The following is a 26,010-nucleotide window of genomic DNA, read 5'->3' as shown; positions in this document are numbered from 1 at the left end:
TGCGTGACGACACTAAAAACGGCTGTGTAGCAGACTATGTGTAAACGGACCCAACATTGTTGGATGTTACATGTTGCGTCCGTTTCAACACATCCTGTTGCATGTTGTCAGTGTTGTTGGGAGTTGTTGCGCAAAGTTTGAAACTAATCAAACTTTTAGCTACGCGCAAACGGACGCAACAACTCCCAAAAATGTTGGGAGTTGTTGCGTCCGTTTGCACATAGCTTTAATAGCTTGAAACGTAGAGATTTTAAGCCTTGCTTCGTGATAAAATGCTATTATTCTTTATTTTCAATGGGTTTTCGAATAATTTACAAATTTATTTTAAAATTTCTACTTAGAAAAAAATATAAATACTTCGTAGTTTTACGAACATGAGTTCAAGCCAAGGATGTTTCGTCTAAACACCTTTTTTTCTGCACCAGCGAGCAAGGATTGATAAACACTATAAACTTGTGTCTCGCGAGATTCAAAATTAAAGTTGGAGTTTAGCCAAATACAATAAAAACCCGCGAGTAAGAACCTGGTTTTAAAATTTGAAACAGGTTTTTATTTTCTCAAATCTCGTAGCCTGTTTCAGGCGTTCAGATAGCGGGGAGCGGTGCGAAGTGAAAAAAGAGATGAAAAGTAGAGGGGGAACTAAGGAGAGCAGTGTCCCCCTCCCTCGTTTTTATTTTCTCGCCCCCCTTTTTACGTCGCACCGCTCCCCACTATCTGAACGCCTGGAACAGGCTACAAATCTCGATCTTGGGCAATTAAGATAAGGCATTACAATACATGTATGTTATGTTCTGAAGGAGGACGAGTTGGTGCTTCAATTCTTACTGGCGGGTTTTTACTGTACTCTCTTCAAGTGAGAGCGCGCATATCCAGTTGACAATTTCTACTTTAATATACTGTATATGTCAAATCATTTCTAACTATTAAACTATTAAAAAACTACAAGCTTAACTTAAAAATGTGATATCGATGATAATAATTTGAACAATGATAATGACTACAACTATGATGAAAAAAAAGGAAAGAAATGGGTACGTAAAGGTGTCTTTGGTAAAATCTACATTGTACAATCAATGATTAAAAAACAATAAATAAACAACTTGATTCCTCCTCTAAAGGAGACCTCCGTAAATTTCCAAAGGAAAGTGTTTTAAATATAATAGTTGTTAAACAAGCAACGTTCTGGTCTCTTTTTTTTATTATAAACATGATAAACAAAAATCAGATTTCATAAAATTCGAATTCCTCATCTTTACGTCTGTATTTCCCAGCGGCCCCTGCAGGTGACACCACAGCATCCGCTTTCTTCAACGAACGCAGGCGACGAGTTTTCGGCTTAATGTACTTTCTAGATAGCAGATTTTCTAGACTCGTCACAGACTGAAACCTGTCTTGTTCAATACTTGTGGCGGAAGTAGCCGGAACACTTGTGATGTCTATTCTTCGCTCTGATTCTGGTGTTCCGGGTGTGATGGTGATCTCCGGGGTTGTCACAGGCGAAGCGACCTGCGAACCCTCGAGAGAATGGATACTAGGCACTGAGGAGTGCACTGACGGAGTCGACCTTGTGCTTGATCTACTAAAACGGCGAGCTTCGTTGACATATCCTACGGCTCCAACCTGTGCGATGCCTGTGCTCATACTAATCAAGCAAGAGTGGATTTTGTCCTTGTTGCGATTTTTTCCGTATCCGTAATAAGTTCCATGCGAATCATTGACACTCTTAACGAATAAAACAGCAACTACAGTCAGCATGATTGCAGAGCAGGCCATGGGTATACCAATTAGGACCCCTAGCTCTGTAGCTCTGGAGTAAGGTAAACTGTCTTTGCTACCTGTACAAATCAATACAGAAACAAGGGTTTTTTAAGGTTTTTAAGAAACCCAGAAATACAAAAATACAAAAATGGCAGACAGTTGGTCAATCGACACCTTTCAAGATTTGCAGAATAGTGTAAACGCGGGAGCAGCTTAAAGAAGTACGTAATGGCGATCTAGCGGAATAAGTTGCTAAACTATCGAACAAGCTCTCGGAAGACGCTATAAAAGGGAACAAGTAAAGGGTGATTTTGGTACGACAGCAAATCAAGATAGATTAGTTCAGTTTTAGTTCAGGGTTTTTCAATCCATCTCCACCATAATGCGGAACTGAAGTGTTTGCGCGCTAGCCATCGTTACCAAAGAACAGTTACAAGTCTCCCCTGAGGACAACAAATTCGGTGCCCAGACGTCTTTCTTGTGAATTTGATGTATTGACCCTTATAAACCACCTAAGTAACCAACTCTCGTAACATTTAAAGGTCCGTGGCGCGAGCCAAAAATACTCCACACATAACCTGGGCCCGGTTAAAAAAGGCAACTTGAGATTAAGTTGGAATTTGTTGCAAATATTTCCTGCTTTCCGAGGGTCTCTCTTTGCGTTTTCTATATTCATTTATTCATCGGCCGAGTAGTAATCTGTGATCCTATGCAAAAAAGCGTCCGGAGCAAAGAGAATGGTTACAGAAAATGCGCAGTAAATCCCAAGTAGCTTTGTGCACCCAGGCGCTGAGGCGTGTCACTGAAAACTGTACAAAGGCCGATTCACGGCCTATGATAACTTGATCAAAGAAAGTGCCTCAGCCTTTTTTGAATCTATCTACATCATCACTGTTTTCTCAAATTGGCATTTTTGTCATCTTTCTTCCGTTTACAAGCTTATCAAGCTTTTCGTGAGATCAAAGATGTCCTTAACTTATTAAAAGCCATAGACAGCTTTTATAAAAATTTCCCATTAGTTACCTTTCTTGCATATGTAAGGCAGTTTCTGCGTACATGACGCGTCCTCCCACCATCCCTTCTGAATCATTTGCACGCATGCGCCTGAACGGTCTGGTTCACCTGGGGCCCAGTTCTCGTACTTAAGTGGTTTTTTATCAACCCAATGGAGACTGGAATCCGATGACAGTCTTTCCATCCCAAGCCAAATCCTAATTTTGCCAGGTTGGCCGATAGAAGTCTGAATTAAACTAAAAATTATATCATTTTCTTCTTTACTTTGAATCGATATCAGATGAGCTGAATGGATAACGCAAAATCTCTCGGCGTGATTAAACACTTTAGTTTCTTTTACAACTTTGTAGCAAAGATCACCATGATGAATCCAGTCTGGATCACAGATTCCTACGAAAAAATGAAATAAATAAGATCATTTCGTTAAAGAAAATTTCCAAGAAAGAACGCCCACCAAATCTTTCCTGCCGGCAGAGGCCTCTTTTCCCTGGTATTCAGATTTTTTTTCTGCGGAAGGCCTCTGCTAACAGGGAACACAAAATCTAGACACAAATACCATTTTCCGAAAATCAATCTATTAAAAAAGAGGTTATTGCCCATACAACTTAGGTGCCAATAACTTAAGATAGATCCAGTCAATTACTTAAGATAGACCCCAGGCATTCATTATTCCGCGCGACTTACTCGTTTCCGGGTCTCGGAGACCCTCGGAAACGTCAAAGAAATGCATGAACGTGAAGGCCTGGGAAACGCCATACAGGGACTAGGCAACAGATAAATAAGGCTTCTATATTTCCACTGCGGTGTGAGTTGCCCCATTACTGCTAATGTAACCTTTTTTGAAGCATCTGCCCACTCGTTATGCATCCTCGGAGACTAGCATTTGGGCGCAGCTAATCAAGACGAAAGATCCACGAACGAAATTGTTCCAGTCAATTATGAGTTAACAAGAAGGAAGAAAGATCCGAACTTGTTCCACAAGTATTTGAATTCCTCGCTTCCCCAGAAAAAATAGCCAATCACAAGCGGGGTATTCAAATGTTTCTAGAACGGTTCGGATTTGTAATAGGCTGCTGGTCTCCGAGGATGGTCGTTACAGATAAATGATCCTGTGAATTTACTCAGAACAAATAATGCGTCATTTTACTCGAATTTGTTTCCGAATTAGCATTATTTTTTATCGTAGACAAGTTTGACTTTATAGCCTGGAGTTATATATTTCAGTCAGCTGAAGAGTAAAATTTTGTTCACACATAAATAACTTATTCCTTAAATATGGCTACATTTTCTAGTGTGAAATGAAATGGCGGTGCTCTTAGCGTTCTTTACGTGTACTGTTACGACAAGCATTATTTTGTCTAGTTATACAATTTCTTCACTTCCTTGGAGGCAGAAACGAAAACTCGGTTATTGATAGATTCAGCTACAGTCTTTCTAAGACCTGTTTGAAATATCGTGCTATAACAGTGCTAAATTAAAAAGACCACGTTAAATTCGAGTTTAAAACGAGGTTTAAAAGCAAGAACATGCCAATGTTGTATAATGCGGCAAGCTATTTTGTGGTACACACTGCGGTGCCCTGACATTTCAAGTACATGGAATGAACCATTTTGGATTTATTCCTCCGACCGCTGGTCAATTGTTTGCTGTCAAACCGAATCGGATTCGACGTGCCAGTGAAAGTCCCAGTTCATTCGTGATAAAGTCAAGCTAGCCATTCTTTTACTTGCACATCTGTGAGTCCTTACGCAGTTTAGAAAAGGCCGAAAGGAAGACTAACCTCCCGTCTTATAAGGTGGATTCTCACTGTGGCGTTGTGTTTACGTGCGTAAATAGATTAGAAGCAAAGTATCTAAACGTCGTGCGTAAAAGTAAAAAAAACTCGCTCGACTTTTACGTTTTCGCGCGGCCTTTCATACAACGCATTTCTTTTATTTACGCACGTAAGAATTACGCGACAGTGGAAATCCATCCTTGCTCCATTTTTATAGATAAGATGCAAGATGGATAAAATAAAATAAGTTTAAACAATCTGAACTAGCACTTCTATAGGCCGAAGTAATCGGATTTTTCCGTCAAAAACGCTGCTAAATTACAATAAAAAATAACGCTACGATTACCTTGCAAGTGCGTCAACGTTGTCTCAGTTTTGACAGACATGTCTATATGAATATGCGAGGAAAAATTACTCCCTTGTGATGCGGTTGCGTTAAGCGTTTGTGCGAGATAGTTGCCGTGATCGCTTGTGATTGTTGATTGAAAGCTTAAAAGCGACGGAGTACTCGTGTACTGTGTACTGGAAACTCTTGAGTACACTGATGTCGGGGAAGGCGTTGCACATGACGTCTTTAAGTACAAAATAACTGTTGTTAATAATTGTAGCTCCAATGAATAGTTCCTCTTTATGAGCGAGTGGATTAAGAATATGAGCAATATTTTTAGGATCATGTTTTCCAAGTGCAGCCGCGAAACTAGTCTTGATCCGTTCCATAGTAATTTTGTTCCTTCCATGGCTCGCTGAAGAATCGGCTGGAATCCCCGGACCACCTTTTTTCTCTTGAGACCTGACCGAAAAACAAAATTAGCACTTAACTGCAAAAACTCTACGTTAAACGAACCTTATAAATCACATCCTTTACAAAGGTAGCTATATGATATAGTGATCGTGATGGAAGATGCAAATCCCCATTTATTTTGTTCACGAAAGGTACATATACAACCTTATTTTCCAAACAATGACGTACTTCCTACTATGGTTCACAAGCAATCATCGTAGATATATTAAATTGCATTAAAACCGGAAGATAAGATCGCTGTAATGGTTTTCTTCACTTACCCTTAGGCACTAGAAAAAGTGCAGAATGAAAGGATGGTAAGAAAAATAGGTAAAAAGTGTTTGTGTTCCGTTATCTATGTCTGCAAAAGAGATTCGTTGTTTTTGCATACTAATTGTAATAAAAAACACCAGAAATCCTGGAGACGATGCAACAAAATAGAACTCAGGGAGAAAAGCAAAAAAGATCGTTAATTAACTTTCAATTATTGTTTTTCAGTTAAAAGATATTTGCAAATGCCAGCTCTGCTAATATTTATCTTTCAACTTTTCTTTAAAAGTCAATATTTATGAGGGCTTTTTAGCTGTTTGCTTGCTTGCGTAACGATCAAATCATTATGCAATCATTTTAACTTTCTTGAAACGATATATTTTTAATTTTTTTTTTTAATTTAACGCAAATTTTCAAAGAAATTGCCTCTTATCCACTGTGAAATCGGGTATCATGATGAAATATCGCTGAGCGGTAGAGGTTTGGCAGAGACGAAGGCTAACTTGATGTTGGTACACATCCCAGTTAGCTCTAAAAATCTTCAAACATCAGTCGATTAACATTTGAAAACCACTGTGACGTCCCTAACACGCTGTATAAATTACTCATCGGGAGCCTACTCGTCCCAAGCTCCAACTTTGAACACTTGCGACGCGGATGCCTTCAAGGTACCGCCCAGAATTCGATTGAGTCGGTAATCTGAATCAAGTCCAAATTAATTTGATAGTTTTCTTCATTCGCAGTGCCCAAATAGTTCGACAGTAAAAAAGTTACCATTCTTTTACTGACTGAGGGCATGAAAGATCGACATCGTTAAGTAACTTGATTAATGAATCGGAGGAGAATTTCACACCCAGACAAGAAAATAGAAAAATGAGTGTATTATGAGAACAGGAACGCTATCGTCGTGAAGGAACCCGACTCGAAAGCCCACTGGATAGTCTTTTGTCCTAACTAATAAGCTGAAAGATTCTGAAACTTACTATCATCGTACCTCGAATGATTACCTACAAACTTTCCGCCTTTCATTTAGAAGAACATTCAAAGCACCTCACTGACTGTCTTGGTCACTGAACAACACACAACTGAGATGTGGTTGGGTTCTCTTCGTCAGTCCGTTTAACAAAAACGAAAACAAACTTGAGTGTATGCTGATGATCATTTTGTGACGTCATTAATAGCGCAGGCCATTTCCTTTTCCATTAGAGATTGCAGATTGTGAGCAGCACGTCCAGTACGTTCATTCTTAGCCATACCAGCAAGTGAATTCGTCGAATTTAGTAACAAGGGTAAATTGCCTGTAGTATCTGTACAATTCTGCTACAGTTTGCGACAAGACTTTTCGATTGAACGGACACCGATTTGGGAAATTCCTGTTAGATCCCGAAAATGAGTCAACAGAAAGTATGCCGGCGGAGTCCATTTTAAACCGCAATATAAAGTATTGCTTTCTAACTAGAGAACCGGTCGACTGAGTGCGACCTTAGAGTATACTGAGATAATTTGACGTAATGACTAGTCAGTTGTCTCTCTAGTTGGTTTTTTGCAGGGCAATTTGTCAAATAAGGAAAAATGTTTATCTTCAAATCCAACACATTTTATATTGATTAACTGAAGGTTATACCTTGGTTACTTACCTCCTCGAACGTGAATTTCAAGAGTACGTAACCTGTCGAATGTCTCGTGATACTGGCCGTGACCTCTACTTCCGGTATTGGATATGAAATAATTCACAATACAACTACAAATAAACGGCAAAGTAAAATGTTACACATTCTTAAAAAGGTCTACAATATTCATTATATCCCACCTTTTTTTCCGCAGTAACGCGCTCTTTTCATTTTGCTGTTCAAAATCATTCGCGACTTTGAAAAAAACTCCTCTTGAAAAAAAGGAAGTTGAAGAATGTTTCAGTTTAAGGTTTAGAAAGAAAATTGAAGACACAAATCATTCTGTCTACACTAGCAAAGCTGTCAATGACAAATCTAAGTCGCTTAAATTTCAAATTAAAACACAAACCTCACCGAGTGTTGCCATTCCTTATTACGGACTTTCGATGGGCACACTAGAACTTTTCCTTGATTTGACGTGTTCTAAAATCTCGTGTTTTTGTTTTTGTTGAGGTTGTTTAGAAAAACATTTCACGTGACGGTAATAAGTTTAAACCACAAAAAGGTCACAGTTACGTCATACAAATATATAGTTTTAAAACAAAATAAAAATAATGACATCAGCAATATGTCTGCAAACCGTAGAGGCAGTTAGAGGGCCTGACTCTCGACTGACTCAGCTCCACAGGATGGCTTTTTTGTGCTCTTTTTTTTTTTTAAATTATAAGTCGTTTTAAAGAATTTACTTCAAATAAAAGTTCAAGGCGAGCTTAGAAGAAAAAAAGGCCCAAGGAATAAGAGGAAAAGGCTATCTCCGAAAAAAAAAAAATAAGTGGCAACTTTAAATATCAAACTTTATCTTTTAAGTACACAGTACGACAAAGTTATTCAGAAACAGAATCTGTTGGCACAATGAATGCAGGCCCATTAACGTTACCGAACTTCAAGCCAACAAGGAGCACCTTACACCAATTCAGACGATTGAGTCGTTGGCCAGAAACGTTCAAACTTTTGTGGATGATTTCTTTTGACCTTACTGTACACAATTCAGTAATTCAAACTCACCTCGCATCCACGTTGTGAATTCTTCCCCGTTTCATCAGAAAGGAGAGCCCTCGGAGATTTGCGAGACTTGAGCACTTAATTGGTACTTTCTGATGGACGTGCCAGGACATGACTTCTATTAATGACCCCAATATGAGGAGAGCGGTGATAGAGCTACGCATGGCTCCTCCATGAATCCCTCAGTCAAGAACAACATGAAGGAACTGCACAGGTTAAAAATATTTACGACAGAATTCAATGACCTTCTTGAGTTAGAACGGAACTAAAGTTGCGCATGCGAGCGCAAGTGATTGTATTATGGCGGTGGGCGTATTAGCAACCTGCGATCAGGCGTTTTTACTTTCGGCGAGAGAAAGAAAGGGAGGAAGGACCATCTGATCGCAGGTTAGCGTATCAGGGAGGTGGGGTGTGTACGCGGATTGAGGTCCGTTGATTAGGAAAGAGATATTTATGCTATTTATATATACATATATCTTTAATATATCTGTTACAACAGAGCCCATCGTGAATTTTGGCATCTTCGGGACCGTGATGCTTGAAGAAATAGGCGTTCAAATTATGAGGTTTCTACATGGCCGGATGCAGGTTTAGTCTAAAATATCAGCCGTCTCTCATGATATTGGGACTGTATTAGTAAACGGAAGATCTTCTTAGAGAGTTGTCTATGTTATAAAGAGGTTTATTTTCTTGATAGGTTCCTATATTATAGATGTAAAGATTACACTTCATAAAGGCAAAGTTCTGGAGAATGACCCCAAGGCTCACCACCCTAGGTCCTAGATTCTACACCTTTTTTCTGGCTCACTTGATGTATAATCACCTTATGGTCCACAGTTCGAGTGTTCGAGTAGGCCTTATCCCTAATGAGCTTCCGGCATTTCTAGTCTCTTTTAGGTCTCTGGCCACGATTTTGTTTTGTTTTTTTCTAGTTTATTTTTTTTCCTATTGTATGCTGTCTGTATTTTTCATACTGTTTTGTGAGAAGTGTCGGCTGCATGATCTCCCACGCGAAAAACAAACAAACAAAGATTTAAGGCTGGTAACACTTGCAAAATCTGATTCAAATCAATTCGAAGGCAGAAAACAGGTCAGTTTCTACGTTTTCTACAAATGTAGTCATGAACGTTTACCGTTTACTCTATTTTGCAAATAGAGTTCCCAGATACCTTTCTAATTATTTCAATGTAAGAAACCGTGACATTCACCGCCACAAAACTAGAAATAATAATGACCTTATTTTAGAAAAAATTAATTTAGAATGCACCAAGCGCGCTTTTTTCTACAAAGGTGCAAAAATTTTTAATAATTTTTAATAATTCTTAGAATTTATAACTGTTCGATCTTTCGTTTAGTGTAACTATTTTGTAACATTGTAATTTGATTTTTATCTATATTTTAAATCTTTTTTATTTTTATTTTTATATTTTTTTTTTTTAATTTTTTACAGGACCTGCATTGATAGCAGTTTTTTTTCCTAAAACTGAAGCAGCAATCCTGCATAAATATGTTTGAATTATTATTATTATTATCAAGGTAATGGCTTGCTGCTGACGTCAGCTCGCCAGTGGTTCACTGTTAAATATAGCAATATTACAGATATCGCACACGTTTGTCAGAGGTCCCTTTTTGTAAAAATCCGAGTCAATAACTGATTATCATATCTAGTGAGTTTAATTGACAATAATCACCTGACAGACTGTACCTCTGCGGTAAAACTTTTCTTTTGAAATATTGTTTTGACGAACTAAAACGTAGAAGCGGAAAAAAGTGTTTCGAGTACACTGATGTAACTTCGTTGAAAGTGTGTCAGCAAACATTAGCTACCCGAGAAGCCAATTCTTTTGTAAACGATATTACTATAAACCACTTCCCCCCGCCAAAAAAGAGTCTAGACAGTACAATTTGGTCCCATTCTATTTTTGTAAACCACAATACGCATAATACTGTGTAAAGGGAACTTAAAACTCCTAGCTGTTATTTTTAACTCGTCCGATTGTCAGACGTTTTCGACCAAGTACAATTCGCGTCGTCAGCACGCTTGGTGCGACAATTTTGTACAGTCTAAATCGTTCCTAAACGTAATAAGCTATTTATTGCAGTTTCCTTAGAACCTGGCTTATTTTTGCGTTTTGTGTTTTTACCCCATGAATCAAGATGAAGCGTTTTTCTTCTACTAGAATAGTTCACCGCAGTACCTTACAAAATGGGTCGTTTGGGATGTCTAGCCAGAGTATAGCCACTGCATGGACGCAAATTTTGGATGGCGATGCGGTACATGACAAATAAAATATTCATGAACATGTGTAAGTGAGACATGTACACTCATAACAAAACATCGGTGTCGGTTTAACTTTGCCAGCATAAAAAGTACGAAATTCAACTAGTTGCTTAAAATAAGGTACATTTTACGTCAAATTTTCACAATCACTATTGAGAAAAGTGTCGAATATTTTGCCAGCAATTTTACCAAATTAAACTGTACAATGGCTTGTATGGTGCAAATACATGCAACACTAATTTCTGCCAACCAAATTCTACGTTGAACGACAGAAAAGCACCTATTGCATACCTAAAAATGAGTTCTTCCTTTCTGATATCTGCGTCCAATATGGAGTCATGAAGGTTACGAAGGGACCTCGAAGGATGACTAACGCACCCGAAATGGCGTTATAAACTTTAAAGTATGTGTAAGTTTTGATTGAACAATGAACAAAATCGGACTTACGCATGCCTATTGTTTTAGTCCGAACTCAGTGATATATTTGCATTATAAAGAGATCTGGTAAAGACCTAATAAAACAAAATGGTGTTTTATTAACACCAAATAAATTAATCAGTACTAGGAATAGTTTTGAGCACAAATAGAGATAAAAGTTTTATTATGATTTCGTGTCTTTAAGACGTATATTTATTAAAAAAAACCGCAGTGGAAAACGCGCATATATTTTAAATTCAAGTACATAAAGTTGTTATAAAAGACATCTGTAAGCTGCATGCAAGCTCTGCATGTGTTTTCTTTCAGTCAAACTGCTTATTTTTCCCACAGGAGGTCTTTTAATTCTTTAAAAAGGTATGAAAAAAAAGAAGCCAGTTGTCCCGGCGATAAAAATGAGACTGTGACTTCACCCGAAGGAGAAAATGTGTAAACAGAGCCGTTCAAAATTTAGCCGATAATAATACTGGTATAAATAACTTTTTTCCAAATTTAGAATAAAACGGAAAGACCGCTACAGTATTGGTTTTCGCTTTAATTTAGGCACAAAGCAAGCATCATGACAACCTACTGCGATAGACATTATTACCTTTCGGACTCAACAATCTCACAAACCTTTCTGACCAATCATGGTGATAATTGTCAATGCACACAGCCGTCATAGACATCATTGCTATTTGGAACATTCAAAAGTCGTATTAATTTTTAAAGTATTGTCGTTGTCATTTTAAAGCATAATATATTGAAAGCCAAGTCACAGAGAATCCTTTAAGTGAAGTTTTGTTTTTCGTCTCTTCTTAATAAACTTTAATGGCACAGCGATAAAAGGATCAGGGGACTTTCATCAAAATTGTCTGATAAAGATTTATTGCATTTACTGAGCCAGGTTTGACCAAATGCCCCAAAACGCCAGTTTTTCTCTCTGAAATGTTTCAGTTCCACAACATCGCCGCGAAACTCATTTTCATCGAGTTACTGAGTATGCATAGTCAAAGGAGGAAAAATTTCGGTAACACTTCATGAAATGGCATTTCCTTCCGTACGTTAGAGTTTAGTAAACCTGGATGATGTTATTCTTGGTTGCTTAGGGTTAGTAATTGTTAGTAATTCCGTTTTCTTTTCATTCCATGATAAAACTGATAATAAGGCCTTTGTGTTCTTTATGTCGGTAAATTAATCGCTCCGCCATTTTAGCTCGTTTTGCGTCCCAGTGGTATGTAACAAGTGTTAAGACTTTTAACAGCAGTAAATTTCTCAGTGGGAGGTCTGGCAGAAAGAATAGAGATAGAGCTATACAAGAATACAAGAATAGAGTACGAATACAATTAGTCGATTTTTGGTCTTTTATCTATCCATTTCACTCTCAAAATGCAACAGAGGTGGCACTTGGATTTGTTCACGGGAACAAAAGTTAGCCAGACTGACATAACATTGAACCACAACGACAATAAATGCACTCCTCTGTCCTCTGTTGAAAACTACTGAAACGGTAGTCATTTATGGGAATTAGCTAAAACAGATATGAACCTCATAAACTGAGGTTGGTTCTAAGTAGCTTATATGCAACCCTTTTGTAATTTTTTAATCTTCAAGAAGAGAAAATCTTTCATCGCTGGTAAACAGTTCAAAGCCTATGTGCATTCAATAATGCACCCTAAAAATTAGAGTGAAAAACATAGTTTTTTACATAAGCCTTCAATGAAAAACAGATACACAAAAACATAGTTATACATCTCGGATTTACAGTGTTCTGAAAGAAAGAATGGTCATGATAAATACTAAAAACAAATGCACTGTAACTTTCAACGTAAATGATATAGTCTCAAGCTCAAGACTTTGTGCGGTTTCATCAATTGAGGCCTCAAGGGCGGATTTAGGTGTGGGTCGAGGGGGCCCCGGCCACCCCTTTTTCTTTTTTTATTATTCTTATAGAATTCTCAGAAAAAAAGAAAGTATCTATAAAGCTGGCAAGTGTCCCGGCCACCTCTCTCTAAATTTTCTAGATCCACCCTTGGGCCTCATTATAAAATTGCCGGAAAGTTGCGTTTTAGAATCAGTGCAGGCAAAATTACTTGCAGAAAAATTCTGGACGATACGTTCAACTTTCAGTTCGAACACACTTGAGGTAGATTTACGCCTATACAAAATACGAATTAGCCTGGAGCAAAATTTGGGAAAATCATGTTGTTGTTGTTTTTTATTATTATTTTCTAGGTTTTTAACGGATACAGGACGAGAAAAAAAAATGAATTGAATCAAGCTTGCTTCTCTAGCAGTTCCAGCTGACAAGGGCCATGAAGAATACCAAGAGGTTTCAAGCTCAAAAGAGAGACAGAATCTTCCAAAACAATCTTTTAGTTCCAGTTCCTAAGTGACAGCCTCCACTATTCCTACCTTCCCGTCTATATTGCCCTGGAAAAAAATGATGGCGTCGCCCAAGGAAGTACTTTAAATTCAGGACTGTTTTCTCCCGACACTACTTTTGTCCGAAATTAAAATCGCCCAAAATGTTTTTACTAACAATGAATCATAAAGATGCAAGCTGTACGTTTTTATGTTCCAAATGTATCTAAGTTTAAGAATTGTCTTGGGGTCCGATCCAGTTCAGTTAGCACAGGCCGAGACAAAAGCCTTATGTTAGGTAATCCAAGAATGTTTTTGAATTCTCCATTCCACAGCCTCTCCCTCCAGTGACTGTATTTAGCATTCAGCTGCGCACGTTTTGGATTGTGAAGTCCATCAAGTCAAGATTTTAGTTTCTGATCCTTTCTGGATTTCAGAGCGTGGATTCCGAATTCAAAACCCTAGATTGTGGAATTGACAGCTGAATTGAGAGGAATTTGGTAATCCAAAGCGTAGATTACTTTGCAAAGAGTTGGCGGAAAAAACAAACCGTAGTCTCTTTTTGGTTCACTGCATGTGCCACATTAAAGAAACAGTAACTACAAGTGTAACGGCTACCATTTTAATCGCTGAATAATGAAAAATATTTCTTAAAGGACGAAGCATGGCACAAGTCACCACATCTCGGCGAATGTCAACAATAAGGCATTTTAATTCTTTTCTATGTAAAACTTGTACATATCCATCAGTTCTGCAAACATTCAATATACCTCAAATGATTTGTGTAATTGCCCTCTTGGAGGTTCAAATTTGGCCCTCAATCCACTTTTCTCCCCCATGCTTGCACGGCGGGGTTAAATACCACGACACAATATCCTACAAGTACAACCATTATTTCTAAATTCAAAGCGTGCAGTTACTTGTTGCTTGTTGCTTTAGTAAGGCATCGTTAATCTAGTGACTCCCACAGAGGGAAATATTAGTCCTGATTTTATTTTAAAAGATAATTACTATGAATTGTTTGAAAATTACAAGATTAATTTAAACAGATTAGAGTAAATTTTCAAGCGTTAAAAGAAATTATTTAAATTGAAGGGCACGAGTCGGAAATTACGTCATGAGACTGGTGTAAAAAGGAAAAACGTTTGATAAGTTTATGTGCTGTGTTTATATTCCATACAATTTCATTAATACCTCTTATTTTCATGCAGGAATGTACTAAGAATGTCAGGTAAATTTTGTAAACAGTGTATTTCTTTTCGACCTCTGAAGCTCATTAATTATAATATTCACTTATTTACGACAATATTAAATCAATAAAGACATTCTGTAAATGCAGATATGTGACGTTCCTCGCGAAGACCGTCGCTACGAAAATGTAGCCCGAAAGTGACGTAAGTTGTTTTCTAGTATGTATGATTTTCTTAGTGTTTATTTTTCATAGCTAATCGAGACTGATACTCGCACAGATCTTGTTAGTGTCCCTGTTTTGTTTAAGAGTAAGATAAACTCGGCGAAATATACTTTATTGCAGAGAATTTTAATAAATGTAAAATCAGACATACCCCGAGGTACTGAATGTACAATGTAATGCCGCGCAGCATCTTTGTCTCGGCTACCGAGTCCCTTGCGTCATGAACTTAGACAGTTAGAGACGAAAACAATTTATTTGCTAGCCTCGTTTGGCAATTTAATGGAAATGCAGAATGTTAATACCTCAAGCGGCCAAAGAAATACATCATATTTACCAAAAAGTTATAATCCACAACCAGATTATAGTAATCGTTTGAACGGACACGCTAACTCGATCAAAGTGATTCCTGAGTCGATATTTTTTTTTTTTTTTCATGCAACTTTAAACAAATAATACTCGAGTAATTAAAACTAGAAAAGGGACTGCAAACTAATATCTAAAAAATATCAAAAGTTTCTTGAATAGCATCTTGCAGGATCACCGTTTTTATGAGCAAAACGCAACTTTTAATTTGCAAATCGTAAATCAATCGCTGGCCAGCTAAAACCCCTGAAGTTATCGTCTCGGACACACGGGAAGAGCACCTGGTTTCTGACAGAGATAAACGTTTTCCCAGTTGTTTTCATGGCTGATTTTTAAACGTTTTGACGGCCTACGAGATCCCAATCAAACTCACAAATGTTTGAAAGCAAAAATTACATGACAGGCGATTCGTTAACAGATTGAATTCTAAGTTATTTGAGTAGCCTCGATTGCTAAATGGATCTAACCCTTTCTAAATTAATTGAAATTCATCTAAGAAGCTTCCTTTCACGGAGTATGTTTGTCGAACAAAGCAAACGACTCTCAAGAATAAATGCTAAGGAAACTCGCTATCAAAGGTTTGTTACTCAGTCTTTCTGTCTGTTGTTATATCTAGCCGAAAGTTCACTTACTTTTTTCTTCAATCTGTGGCTGCCATTCGTGACTTTTTCGCTATCCCTTCTGTCAAACAGCGACTGTTAGAACTGAAATACTTCATGCTGAGACACCCGGTTCTGTTCTTGCTTTCGTGTTTCAATCAATCCATCTTCATGTGGTATCAAATACGCCTTCAAACCATGCTTTGAAGAGCGCTTCGCTTCGATGCTTCATTCAAATGCATTACGTCCGAAACCATTTAAGCGAAGCGAGGTGTATAAGCCAAAGGGAAAATGATTTCTTTTTAAGGGATTAGAAGGTGTTAATCGCCTGGACAAAAGATTTTGAATAGTCGGTGACGGTGTCATTTCTTTGTTTACTTTGCTCATTTTCAAGAGACTGCCAAGCCAGATGTTATCAAACAAATGTGATTTCTGATTGATTATCATATATATGGACCCGGCGATCAACGCAACGTGAATGTTACTATAATGTATTAAGAAATCAGGCGCAATATACAGCAATAATATCGCCATTACATGCAAATTATCATTAAGGTCACAGTAGTAGCTAGCTAAGAGAAATTTAGCTTAAACAATACCGGGCCGAACAGGTTTCTATGTCGACAAGAAGATCTATCCGGTATAGCAAAAACACCTGTTCACACTGCGTCGAAGAGTGGCACAGAAACCTATCTGAACACCGTTCTCATGTGTGAACAGAAACCCTATAAGTGTGATCGCAACGTAAGAGCTATCCGGCGGCATAGTGGAGGCATAAATTGCGAACAGTACCTTTTCAGTCTGTCGAGTCAGGACTTGGTACATTTGGCAGGACTCAAGACTGCGAACTAGTCGCGAAGGGAACTCGTTCACTCGCACGTATAAATATACTCGCCGGGCGCGGGACAGTCCCGAGGGAGTGCTAGCAGTCTACAGAAAATTGTACTCCGAAGACAAAAGAGTTGGAAAAAAACAAACAAACAAACGAAAAAGGCTTTGTTGCAGCCTTGAAGTCTTTGTCGTCATGTTTACGTTTATAAAACATCAATTTTGAGGAAGAGGTACCTTCATCTAGAGTTTCAAAAAAGTTTCAGCAGTTCTGGTGCGTCGATATGCTTTTCGAGTTATTGGTCGCTTTCAAACGAGAGAAATTTGCTAAAAAATAAGCTATAAGTACGCTTAAAGCTGAGGGTACCATTTCTATTGCCTTTTTAAAGTTTGAGGAAATTTAATGAATTTTAACTTGAGAACAGGCTCAGTATATTTTCGTTTTGTTTGGTAACTATAATTCCGGCGGGAAAGGCGAATAAGAGAGAATGTCCAAAGTCTTCTTATACTGGGCCTGGCCTCAGGTTAAATCAATGTGCTTTAGTTGAACTAAATGTATTTCAAAGTTTTTGTCTTCGACCTCATAGGGAGCAAATTGAATCCCAAGTCGTTTTCTTACCGGAAAAAAACATTCCGCTTAAGTATTTTGACTCTCTACACTCCGGCTCCCATATAAAGGAGTCGGGGATGTTCGTCGAAAAAACTGGAATCAAAACAGGGGTCCCTGTACCCTGAGAAAACAGCCGACGTATCGCGTCGAACGAGATCGTGCCGCGAGGGAAATCAATCTGGATACTGACACGTCATCACCTGTTTTCCCAGGCTAGAGCCCTGCAATTAAATCCCTTAAAGGAGACCAATTTGGGCGTTGCACATGCTCCAGCACAGTATGGTTGTACAGTATCTTTTTATAGATATTTCTTCAGTTCACGCATAACCTCAAGCGATACCTTCAAGGGTAAAACTGGGCAACGAAGACGGCGACGTCAACTAAGAATCGCAAAAAGGCACTGGGTATAAATTAGCAAAAAAAAAACAATTTTGCACGTGCATCACCCTTTCTTGTACATTTCTTCGGATTTCTTTCTTTCGTCACTGCACTACCACGACGTAGAAATGCCTAATTTCACGTTTTCTGTAAAACGTGAACACAAGACAACGACTTTACTTTTCTTTTCCCGAACTTCCATATAGTCTTTTAGAATTCAACTCCAGAAAAAAATTGGCAACATTTGACGAATTGTATGTTTGAAGAAGCTCAAATTCCCATTTTGAGTGACGTTTTCGCCGTCGTTGTAGCTTAAGTTCTTTAATGTCGGCTTGACACCATCATCTGCCCCTAAGCAAGATGGCAAGCATCTACGTCACTTTCATATGGATGTCCCCCTACCCCACCGGAGGAATTTTGGTCTACATGCTAAGGGTCACGAGCGTCTGGACTAATGTTCTTTTTCTGAGGAGTCCGACACTTAAAGGTCTAACCATGTTTTTAATTTCAAGGGTTCATAAGCACGTTCTTTTGGAAATCGTTCGTGAATATTTCAGAGCCGCAGTTTCCGCTGTAAATTCGGGACGTCACGATAATTTGGTCTGAGGGTCGAAATTCATTCACTTGGTTTTTAGTTTTTTGCACGTTAGACCTATAGCTATGCTGGAGTACAATAAAAATATTAAAACGATTATCAAAAATCATGACTATAAAAAACACAAATGTTTTAGAATATTCACAAAAGGGCCATCTTAAGACTTTCTAGAGAACAGCCCCTTTCTTTGACTTTGATCTTGGTTTTGATGTTTTAGACTTCCATACTGTTTTGCACACGAAATATTTCTTCGTTTCCCAAGGTTAAGACCAAGTCTGTGGATACACTTCTTTTCTTGGAGCCTGTCAATCACATGATTGTGAAGAAAACCGCCAGGTTTTGTCATCACGTCACGTTGTCACTTTAAAAAAGAAAGTTTTAACACAAAAAATTCTCTCATCATGCCACTGGGAAAAGAATTTAGCACTGAATCGTTGCAAAGGATTTAAAGGTATGTTGTTTTAATTTCTATTTCGCTATAAACCTAGTAGGACTGAAATCATATGCTAATACTTTTTCTTATCGCTTTTGAAAATCAATGCGCCTCAACAAAATTAGTTCCTGTAGAATTTGTTGATCTTTCAACTTCGATTAAAATACAACTCGAACAGGTGAAAAACAAAAACAACTTCTCAATTACACCAATATATTAGAACACTTTACTTCTAGCTAGCTGTGCATTAGGAAAAAACCTTTGTTTTAATATACGTTTTCGTTTTCAAAAAATCAGAGGTGATGCTTAAAGCTTTTTTTTCCTGACTTTATTAGGCACAAATTCAACATGGAAAGCCACTAAGCCGATTATCGTTCAGGTTTTAAACGCAAAACCTGAAGACATGTCTCCGCAGCGCGTGTTATTGCGAGAGGGAAAAATGTATCAGGAAAATTCAGGGCCACCAATCACCTTTAAAATGTTAAGTATTGTAAGTTTCTTCAAAGAATTAGGAGACTTGCTTTCAAGTTTACTCCCTTCGTTATGTTACTGCATCTGTCAGAAGCGCGTCTTTCAAATTGTTTAAAAAATTTGAGACACAAAAGCATATAATTATTTAAAATTCATTTAGAATTTGCGACGCAGAACCTCTCAATAACAAACAGGTAATTTCAGCTTAAAAACTCGAGAATACGACGTCGTGCCGACACTAAATCAAACAAGAAACGCAGCGATCCGCTGATTCTCATCGCGGGCATAAAATTCATACACAATAGATGCTTTGGGAACGCCACTCATGCAATCTTACAAACTGGCTTGGGATTAAATAAAACATAGAAAAAAAACAAGGAAGCAACTAGACTTACCCTGCTTGCACACCACATTAACAACGAATTTTAAGACTTATGATCAAGTTGCCTGCCAATGTTTCCAAAATACTCAACCGACCTTCAGCGAAGGGTGGTAGTTTTACGCTTTCATTCACACTAAAGCTTTCTCATTTGAAACAGAAGGCCGGATGCAAAAAGCAATCTACCTCCTTGCTTTGGCCACGAAGATGATTGTTCCGCCGGTTGTTTAGAATCGTTCACTCTTAAATAGACCTATTCACGGATGTAAGAGTTCCTTTGACGAACTTAACCGCCTTAATAGGCGAGATATCACGTTTTCATAATAGAATAATAAAACAAAAATACGGCCGTCCGTTTACGTTAAGATTATTAGCTACGATCGCTCGCCTTTGGTGTGAACATTATCTTAGGTATTGTATTCAAATTCATAAGCTTCCGAAGTTTTATACCACTTTGTGACTCAAACGGAAAGCGAAGATCAAATTTCATCAATATAGCACAAGACAAAAACGAGACAATATATTTTATCTAACGATCTTTGCCGCACTAGAATTATTATTACTTTTTCGATATAAAACTTCCCTGAATAATAATAAAGATAAACATTTTGGGGAGACACTCACACTTTGTGACGTAGGACAGTATATTTTCATTGACTGAACAGTCGCAGTGACGCGAAGTTAAACAATTGGCAAAACGACAACTAAAAAATGCTTTTTCTTCTCTGAATTTACACGAAATATGGTCAACAGGATGAATTTGTTTCTACATTGAATAATTCTAGCTTTTGATGACCTTGACGAAACCATTTTGTTTCTCAGTTCTAATACGGAACAGGATGTTTCAGGCAGAGAATCTTGTCATCATTTTTCTTACAGGTGACACCTGTATTATGCAATCTACGACTACATGCTAATGCCTTGGGTAAAATGTTTTGTGCGGTTTTCTTTTCGTTGTAGTTCGTGTCAAGTTTTTAACTGACTGCAAGAGTTCCCTTCAAAAACACGACACAGACTTAACACACAAAAGCACTAAAATTTTTAGTGAATAAAAATGAAAAAATACATAAACGTTATTTAACGAGGGTTACAATGACCAGTTTGTGCTGATAAACTCATGGCCCTCAAACTTTCAATAAGCTCAACAGGAAAACCAGAGCTGCACCTGAGTGGCAAGAATTAACAATAATCCTAACAAAGCTTCTGGCATCGTTTTTCGTGGAATGAGATTTCCTGGAATACAAATAAATTTCAAGCAAGGAAAGTCAAAAGGCGCTCACCTCACACTCTATTCTCAAGGATTTCGCGGTGCCAAGTGAAAGGTAAATACGGTTGGGTAAAATGCATCACTTTCAAACCCCGTCCATGGACCACAAGTAATATTTAATTATGTGACAACCTTTATTAGCAGACTCCTCCAGTGAACATGACAATTTATTTTTGACGTGAATGAAAGTGTCATTACTGCCGAAAACTTGGTACGCCATGTTTATACAGTAGCAATACAGAGTGTAGTTGCTAGTTTGCACGACTCCCTCCGAGTGAACACTGGTTTCGAGCTCGGTCTAGTTACAACTTAGCGCCTTGTCTTGTAGTCATACATGTCTTCGCTGTTCAGAGTCATTTCTGGTTCGTAACAGAATAACATTTACTCACGTGGTCAAAGTTTTAACAAGCATTGTCTGATGGATCCTGGGGGGGACTCCCATATGAAAGTGACGGGAATGCTCGTCGCGTCTCGCTTTGGGGTAGAAATTGCATTTTTTTGGTCTTACTTAGGGTACAGTAAAAACCCACGAGTAAGAACCTACATTTTCCACGGTTAGCCTAAACAGGTTCTTACATAAATGGTGGTTAACATAAATTTAGGGTATCTAGGTTCTTAATAGGTTCTTAATTTCTTGCAAAAAATTATGTCGTTGCTAAGAAAATTTTTATTAGTGATCAGCACCCTTAAATTTGCATACCTAATGATTGTTTATATTTTAATATGACCATAATAGAGATCTATTCTCACATGAATTTTAATTTCTTGAGTCAAAACAACTTAATGTACATGATTGTGCTGTAAAACACAATATTATAAACATTTTCTCAATGATCTCAATCAAACAACGTTTATATATGTACTAACTTGCCTTTTGCAATTGCAATTAGTAAATATTTTTAAATGATTTTTGAAAATAAGAACCTTTCTCCAAATTCTAGGCTGAAGAGGTTCTTATATAGAGGGGGTCTAAACTGCATATTTTAGCCTAACAAGTTCTTAATCTTAGGTTCTTACTCGTGGGTTTTTACTGTATTCCGGGCGAGAAGCCAATATATTTACTCATAAAAGACATCGCTTTGGGTAGTGCGTAAGGAAATATCTGTATAAAACTAAGAAACAACGCCGTCTTACTGTGGAGCTGGAGTATGATCTACTTTAAGGGTCTAAAGAAAGCCTAGGCCACACCCAGCAATTGGTTTCCGTTAGGGTTTACAGGGCTCGAAAGAAAAATTGGACTCCTCCTCCTCCTTTGGGCAAACAGCTCTCACATTTCTCTGGCCCGGGACCACTTCTTGCTCGTCTTTAATCAGTTTATGACTTTGTTGGTGGATGACTTGCGTCTGGACCCCTAGCCATTGTGCAAGTAAGTTTAAAAAGGTCACTTGCACAGCAAGAAATCTACTTGTCTCACACTACCGGACGAAGCTTTTTTCGAGCTTTGGTTTATTCCCAATTTCCTACGAGCATCACCTTCTCTTAAATATGAGATTCCCCCCCCCCTCCCCCCAAACCCCAAACCTCTTTTGGAATCTGCTAAGCAAGTCATACGCTGTTCAAGGATGTTCACCTCTCTTTCGTTAGAAAATAATCGAGTGAACTCGTTTCAAAATAGGCGAAGAAAGATTGACAACACCATTAGCGTACAATTCTCTGAAGCAAATACACCTTACGATTACTCGTCGCCTTCTGTTACGTCGTCAAAAATATCGTACGCTTCAATGTCATCGTCCTTTTCCAGCAATTCCAAGAAGTTTTTCACTCCCTCGTGACCAGTCCACTCCTCCCCTGTGAGTTGTAATTGAGATGTAGTCTGTTCCACCTCCTCCCCCACCCCTGACTGTTGTTGTTTGAACCTCTCGGCCAAATCAGCAGTCCGTCGATGAAGAATCTCTCGAATCTCATTAGCGGTTCCTGGTAAACACCATCCATCACGATCAAGGAGCTCGTCTTCCTAATACAATAAAGTAAAACCAAAATGCACTGGTATCAGAAGGTTGTCTTACTTTAATTCCCCACTCCAGAAAACTCTAAGGGGAATACAAGCTTTTGACGCAATGATTTCTGGCATCGTTTGGGTGGACAAGCGTTACTTATGATTGGTTAATTGTTGCCTTGAATACCATCGACCAATCATAACTAACGCTTGTCCACCCAAACAATCCCAGACATTGTTGCGCCGAAAGCTTGTATCCATTCCCCTTATCGTGTCTGGAGTGGCGAATTGGGGGTGGGGTAGGTGAGGGTAGCGCATTCTCCTCCCACCGTATGCGGATTGAATTTGAGGTTTTACCCCGGGTACTCCACTTTTTGTGCCCTCTCCACAGGTAACCCAGGCTCTGTGATAGTACCACAGTACGGTTCCAGTAAAATTAAAGTGTTTGTATTGGGTAAAAATACGACCCTATAATTTCTAGGAAATACTAAATAATTAAAGATCAATGAAACTTACTCTACAGTTAATTGTTGTTGTACTTATTGCTCCAACGAAGTTTCGTGATAATTTGCAGTAATTTGTTCAAATTCACTCCGTATACAATAATAATATACAAGGTAGGAGACACGAGATGCCATTTTCGCCAACATGCTCTCATTCAAGACAACTTTTTCCTCGAAATTCCAACTCCAACGGAAAATAAACATGCCAGGATCGTAGAAATAGGATAGCAGCAGATATAGAAACCAATGAAGCTTTCCCGGATAGAGAAACGAATCCCACAGACTTTGACAAACTCGAAGGACATAATCCAAACAGACCGAGAATATGCTCGCCGAAGCAGCCTGGCCAGATCAACGTGCGGCCAGGAAAATGAGGCCTGGGCACTGTACAAAAAAAATCCATCCCGGGAGTCCTGAGGTGACCTTTCTGGGGACCGATACATCATTAGCCCAAAGCCACCCTACCCTGCTGAGAAAATACTTGATAGAAGGCAATTGTTCTTCCTAGCCAATCACAATTCGCCAGAGCAAACCCCGCACACGCGTCTAAATTTAAATGGCTAAAAAAAATATATAAAACCAGGATAGTCTGCCGAGTTACAAGGCGCCCCAATTCTTTTACTAAGGAACGCAAATAACAGTAATGAAACTATGAAATAATAATTAATTAACAGCGCGGAAATTACCGTTTATAAAAATTGATGCGACTTAAATTAACAGCTGAATTAACGCGAACATAAAAAATTCGTGTTCATTTCATGAGGCGTTAATTTTACGCCTTCAGAAGAGTTCGACTGTGTAAAAAATAAAACTCAAAGAAAAAATACTGACCTGTCCGTCATTTCTGCTGATAAGTCCCTGAATCTCTGGATCATGTAGATCGCAGAGTTGATAAAACAACTGTTTTTGTTTGGGCATTTTATCGGGGGTGAACACATATGGATATTCTTGCTCTTGAGTTTGTTCTTCACTTGCTTTATCATCACTGCTGATCCTCACAACTTCTTTTACTAATGTTTTAGAAGTGCCTCCTTTCTTTATTAAGTTTGGTAGAATGTAAACACTTGAATCTCTCTTGGCTTTTATTGGAAGGTCTCTAGTCTCTTTTCTGCTTCCAATACGGTAATCTAACATCTGATATCTGTTTAATGTTGAAACAGTTCTTAAGATTCAAGCATAATGCGGATTAGCCTGTTCCAGGCTCTTAATTGCTAGTTGCACCTAACCCTTTATTATACCATTATTAAGGAAAAAAGGAATCCCTTTTAAACACAGTCTACTGAAAAATGGTAACCCTCTTCAAAAGAATAAACCACTAAAACAGGCAGTCTTCTTGTCTTTTTGTGCTATTTTTAATAAAATTTGTGTAGCGTAAAATAACGTTTAATAAATGAAAATGATATAACCATAAGGTGCATCTTTTCGAAATTTTTAATAAAAGACCCTTTTAAATACTCAAATGATATATTTTCTACCCTATCATATCCTTCAACTCCTGAATTCCCTACCTTTGATGTACATGAAGCCTGACCCCTTTCAAGCAGAGCTTCGACCTACAGGTCATTATATGGAGTCCCCCCCGCTCCCCCTAGCCTGCGGCAAGCTCTCTGGGGTACTCTGGCAGTAGGGCAGGAAAAGGAAGGAGAGCTTAAAACCTCTCTCCTCCGCAGAGGCCTCTTGTGTTGTGGGGAGGCTGGGGAGAAAGAAAAAGAGAGTGCGCAGGGCACCTTTTCCTTCTTCCCATCGTCCCTGCACGCTTTCTATTTTTTTGATTATTGCTACTTTTTTAGGAATACCCAGCGGGAGCCTCTGCGGAGGAAAGACGCTTGCAACTAAGTCTCTGGAATTTGAATTTCACCTCCAATTCCCCTTTGGCTACCCATCGACTGTGCTGTTAGATATCCGCAAATCAGCACACGAATGTAAACAAATATTGAAAAACATGTACCAAGAGTAATGACATCATTACTGTCATCTCCGCCAATCAGCATTTTGCATCGACTTTTTCAATGCAGATATTCAAAATCCAGACACATAGTTGAAAGCTCTCCTTTCTTTTCCTGCCCCATCAACAGAGCACCCCAGAGAGCTTGTTCACAAGCTACACTCTTCCGGGCACCTCACCTCCTTACATCACCAGTGAAGCAGTCATCAAGTAAAAAAATTTACAACTTACATTTTTGCACTAGGATCTTTCCGAGGATCATAGCCCAACCTGTTCCATAATGTTCTCCATGGTCCATTGATCCAGTAAAATGCAACATATGCCAGTAAATTTTTAAGCCTTTCATTTGATACACCATTCATGTGACATAGTAGCGCAGTTTTTGACCAGATAGGTCTTGTGGTAAACAGTTTTTTTATTGTCTCCAAATGAACATCTTTTGTTTTAGTTGCTATTTCCACAGCTTTGGGATTTGGTGATGAAGGGACCTCAGCCATACTAAAGTTGACAGCCATGGCATTAGCTGGTCGTCTCATTCTAGTGCTTGTTCCAGTTGAACTGAAAACGGTTGGATATACAAATTTTAGTACTATCACTGAAGAGCAAATTGCAGGAATTTCTTGGCAATTTTTATGATATCTCTGCTCTTAAAAATAAATTTAGGAAAGGAAGCAAGCAAGAAAGTGAATAAAGGATAAAGAAAGAAAAGCATACATGTATGCAAAGTTTTCTAGTAGATCTGAGTTAAAAGAACAATAATAAACAAATGAAAAATATTTTTAAAACTAGCTCATCACATTGTCTATCACACGAACTCTAAAGTTCTAAAGAGTTTCTATTGAAAGTCAAAGGAATGAGTTAATAAAAAACCTATCTGCACCAATTTTAAGGAAGATGCTCATCTTAATAAGATGTCTGTTGAGAAGGGTTTAAATGTATTTGTCAAATGTCATGCTTAGCT

The 26,010-nt window shown here is 38.2% G+C and overlaps 2 protein-coding genes across 3 annotated transcripts in view; both read right to left on the bottom strand.

Annotated features, from left to right (window-relative positions):
- Positions 1-261: 261 nt before the first annotated feature.
- On the bottom strand, positions 262-20,738 carry LOC140937176 (uncharacterized). Of its 2 annotated transcripts, none has more exons than XM_073386709.1 (6): positions 20,679-20,738; positions 8,273-8,475; positions 7,235-7,338; positions 4,893-5,336; positions 2,782-3,162; positions 262-1,835 (listed from the first exon to the last, which is right to left on the bottom strand). In XM_073386709.1, exons 2-6 carry the CDS (start codon positions 8,431-8,433, stop codon positions 1,222-1,224), a joined length of 1,704 nt encoding a protein of 567 aa, XP_073242810.1. In that variant the 5' UTR covers positions 8,434-8,475; positions 20,679-20,738; the 3' UTR covers positions 262-1,221. The 2 variants fall into 2 exon arrangements, with proteins under 2 accessions (XP_073242810.1, XP_073242809.1); XM_073386708.1 differs by lacking the exon at positions 20,679-20,738 and adding an exon at positions 19,415-20,152.
- A 1,439-nt stretch (positions 20,739-22,177) lies between these two features.
- Positions 22,178-26,010, bottom strand: part of LOC140938178 (general transcription factor 3C polypeptide 5-like) — a 10,176-nt gene continuing 6,343 nt past the window's right edge. The window contains exons 3-5 of the mRNA XM_073387699.1: positions 25,281-25,607; positions 23,936-24,245; positions 22,178-22,619 (exon numbers count right to left, since the gene is read on the bottom strand). Of these exons, the coding sequence (XP_073243800.1) occupies positions 22,341-22,619; positions 23,936-24,245; positions 25,281-25,607 (916 nt within the window). The 3' untranslated portion in view covers positions 22,178-22,340. The remainder of the gene's footprint in view (positions 22,620-23,935; positions 24,246-25,280; positions 25,608-26,010) is intronic.

The sequence above is a fragment of the Porites lutea genome, chromosome 5, assembly GCF_958299795.1.
Source record: "Porites lutea chromosome 5, jaPorLute2.1, whole genome shotgun sequence".
Classification (NCBI taxonomy): domain Eukaryota; kingdom Metazoa; phylum Cnidaria; class Anthozoa; order Scleractinia; family Poritidae; genus Porites; species Porites lutea.
The sequence above is the reverse complement of the archived record's forward strand: the minus strand, read 5'-3'. Positions and strand labels throughout refer to the sequence as shown.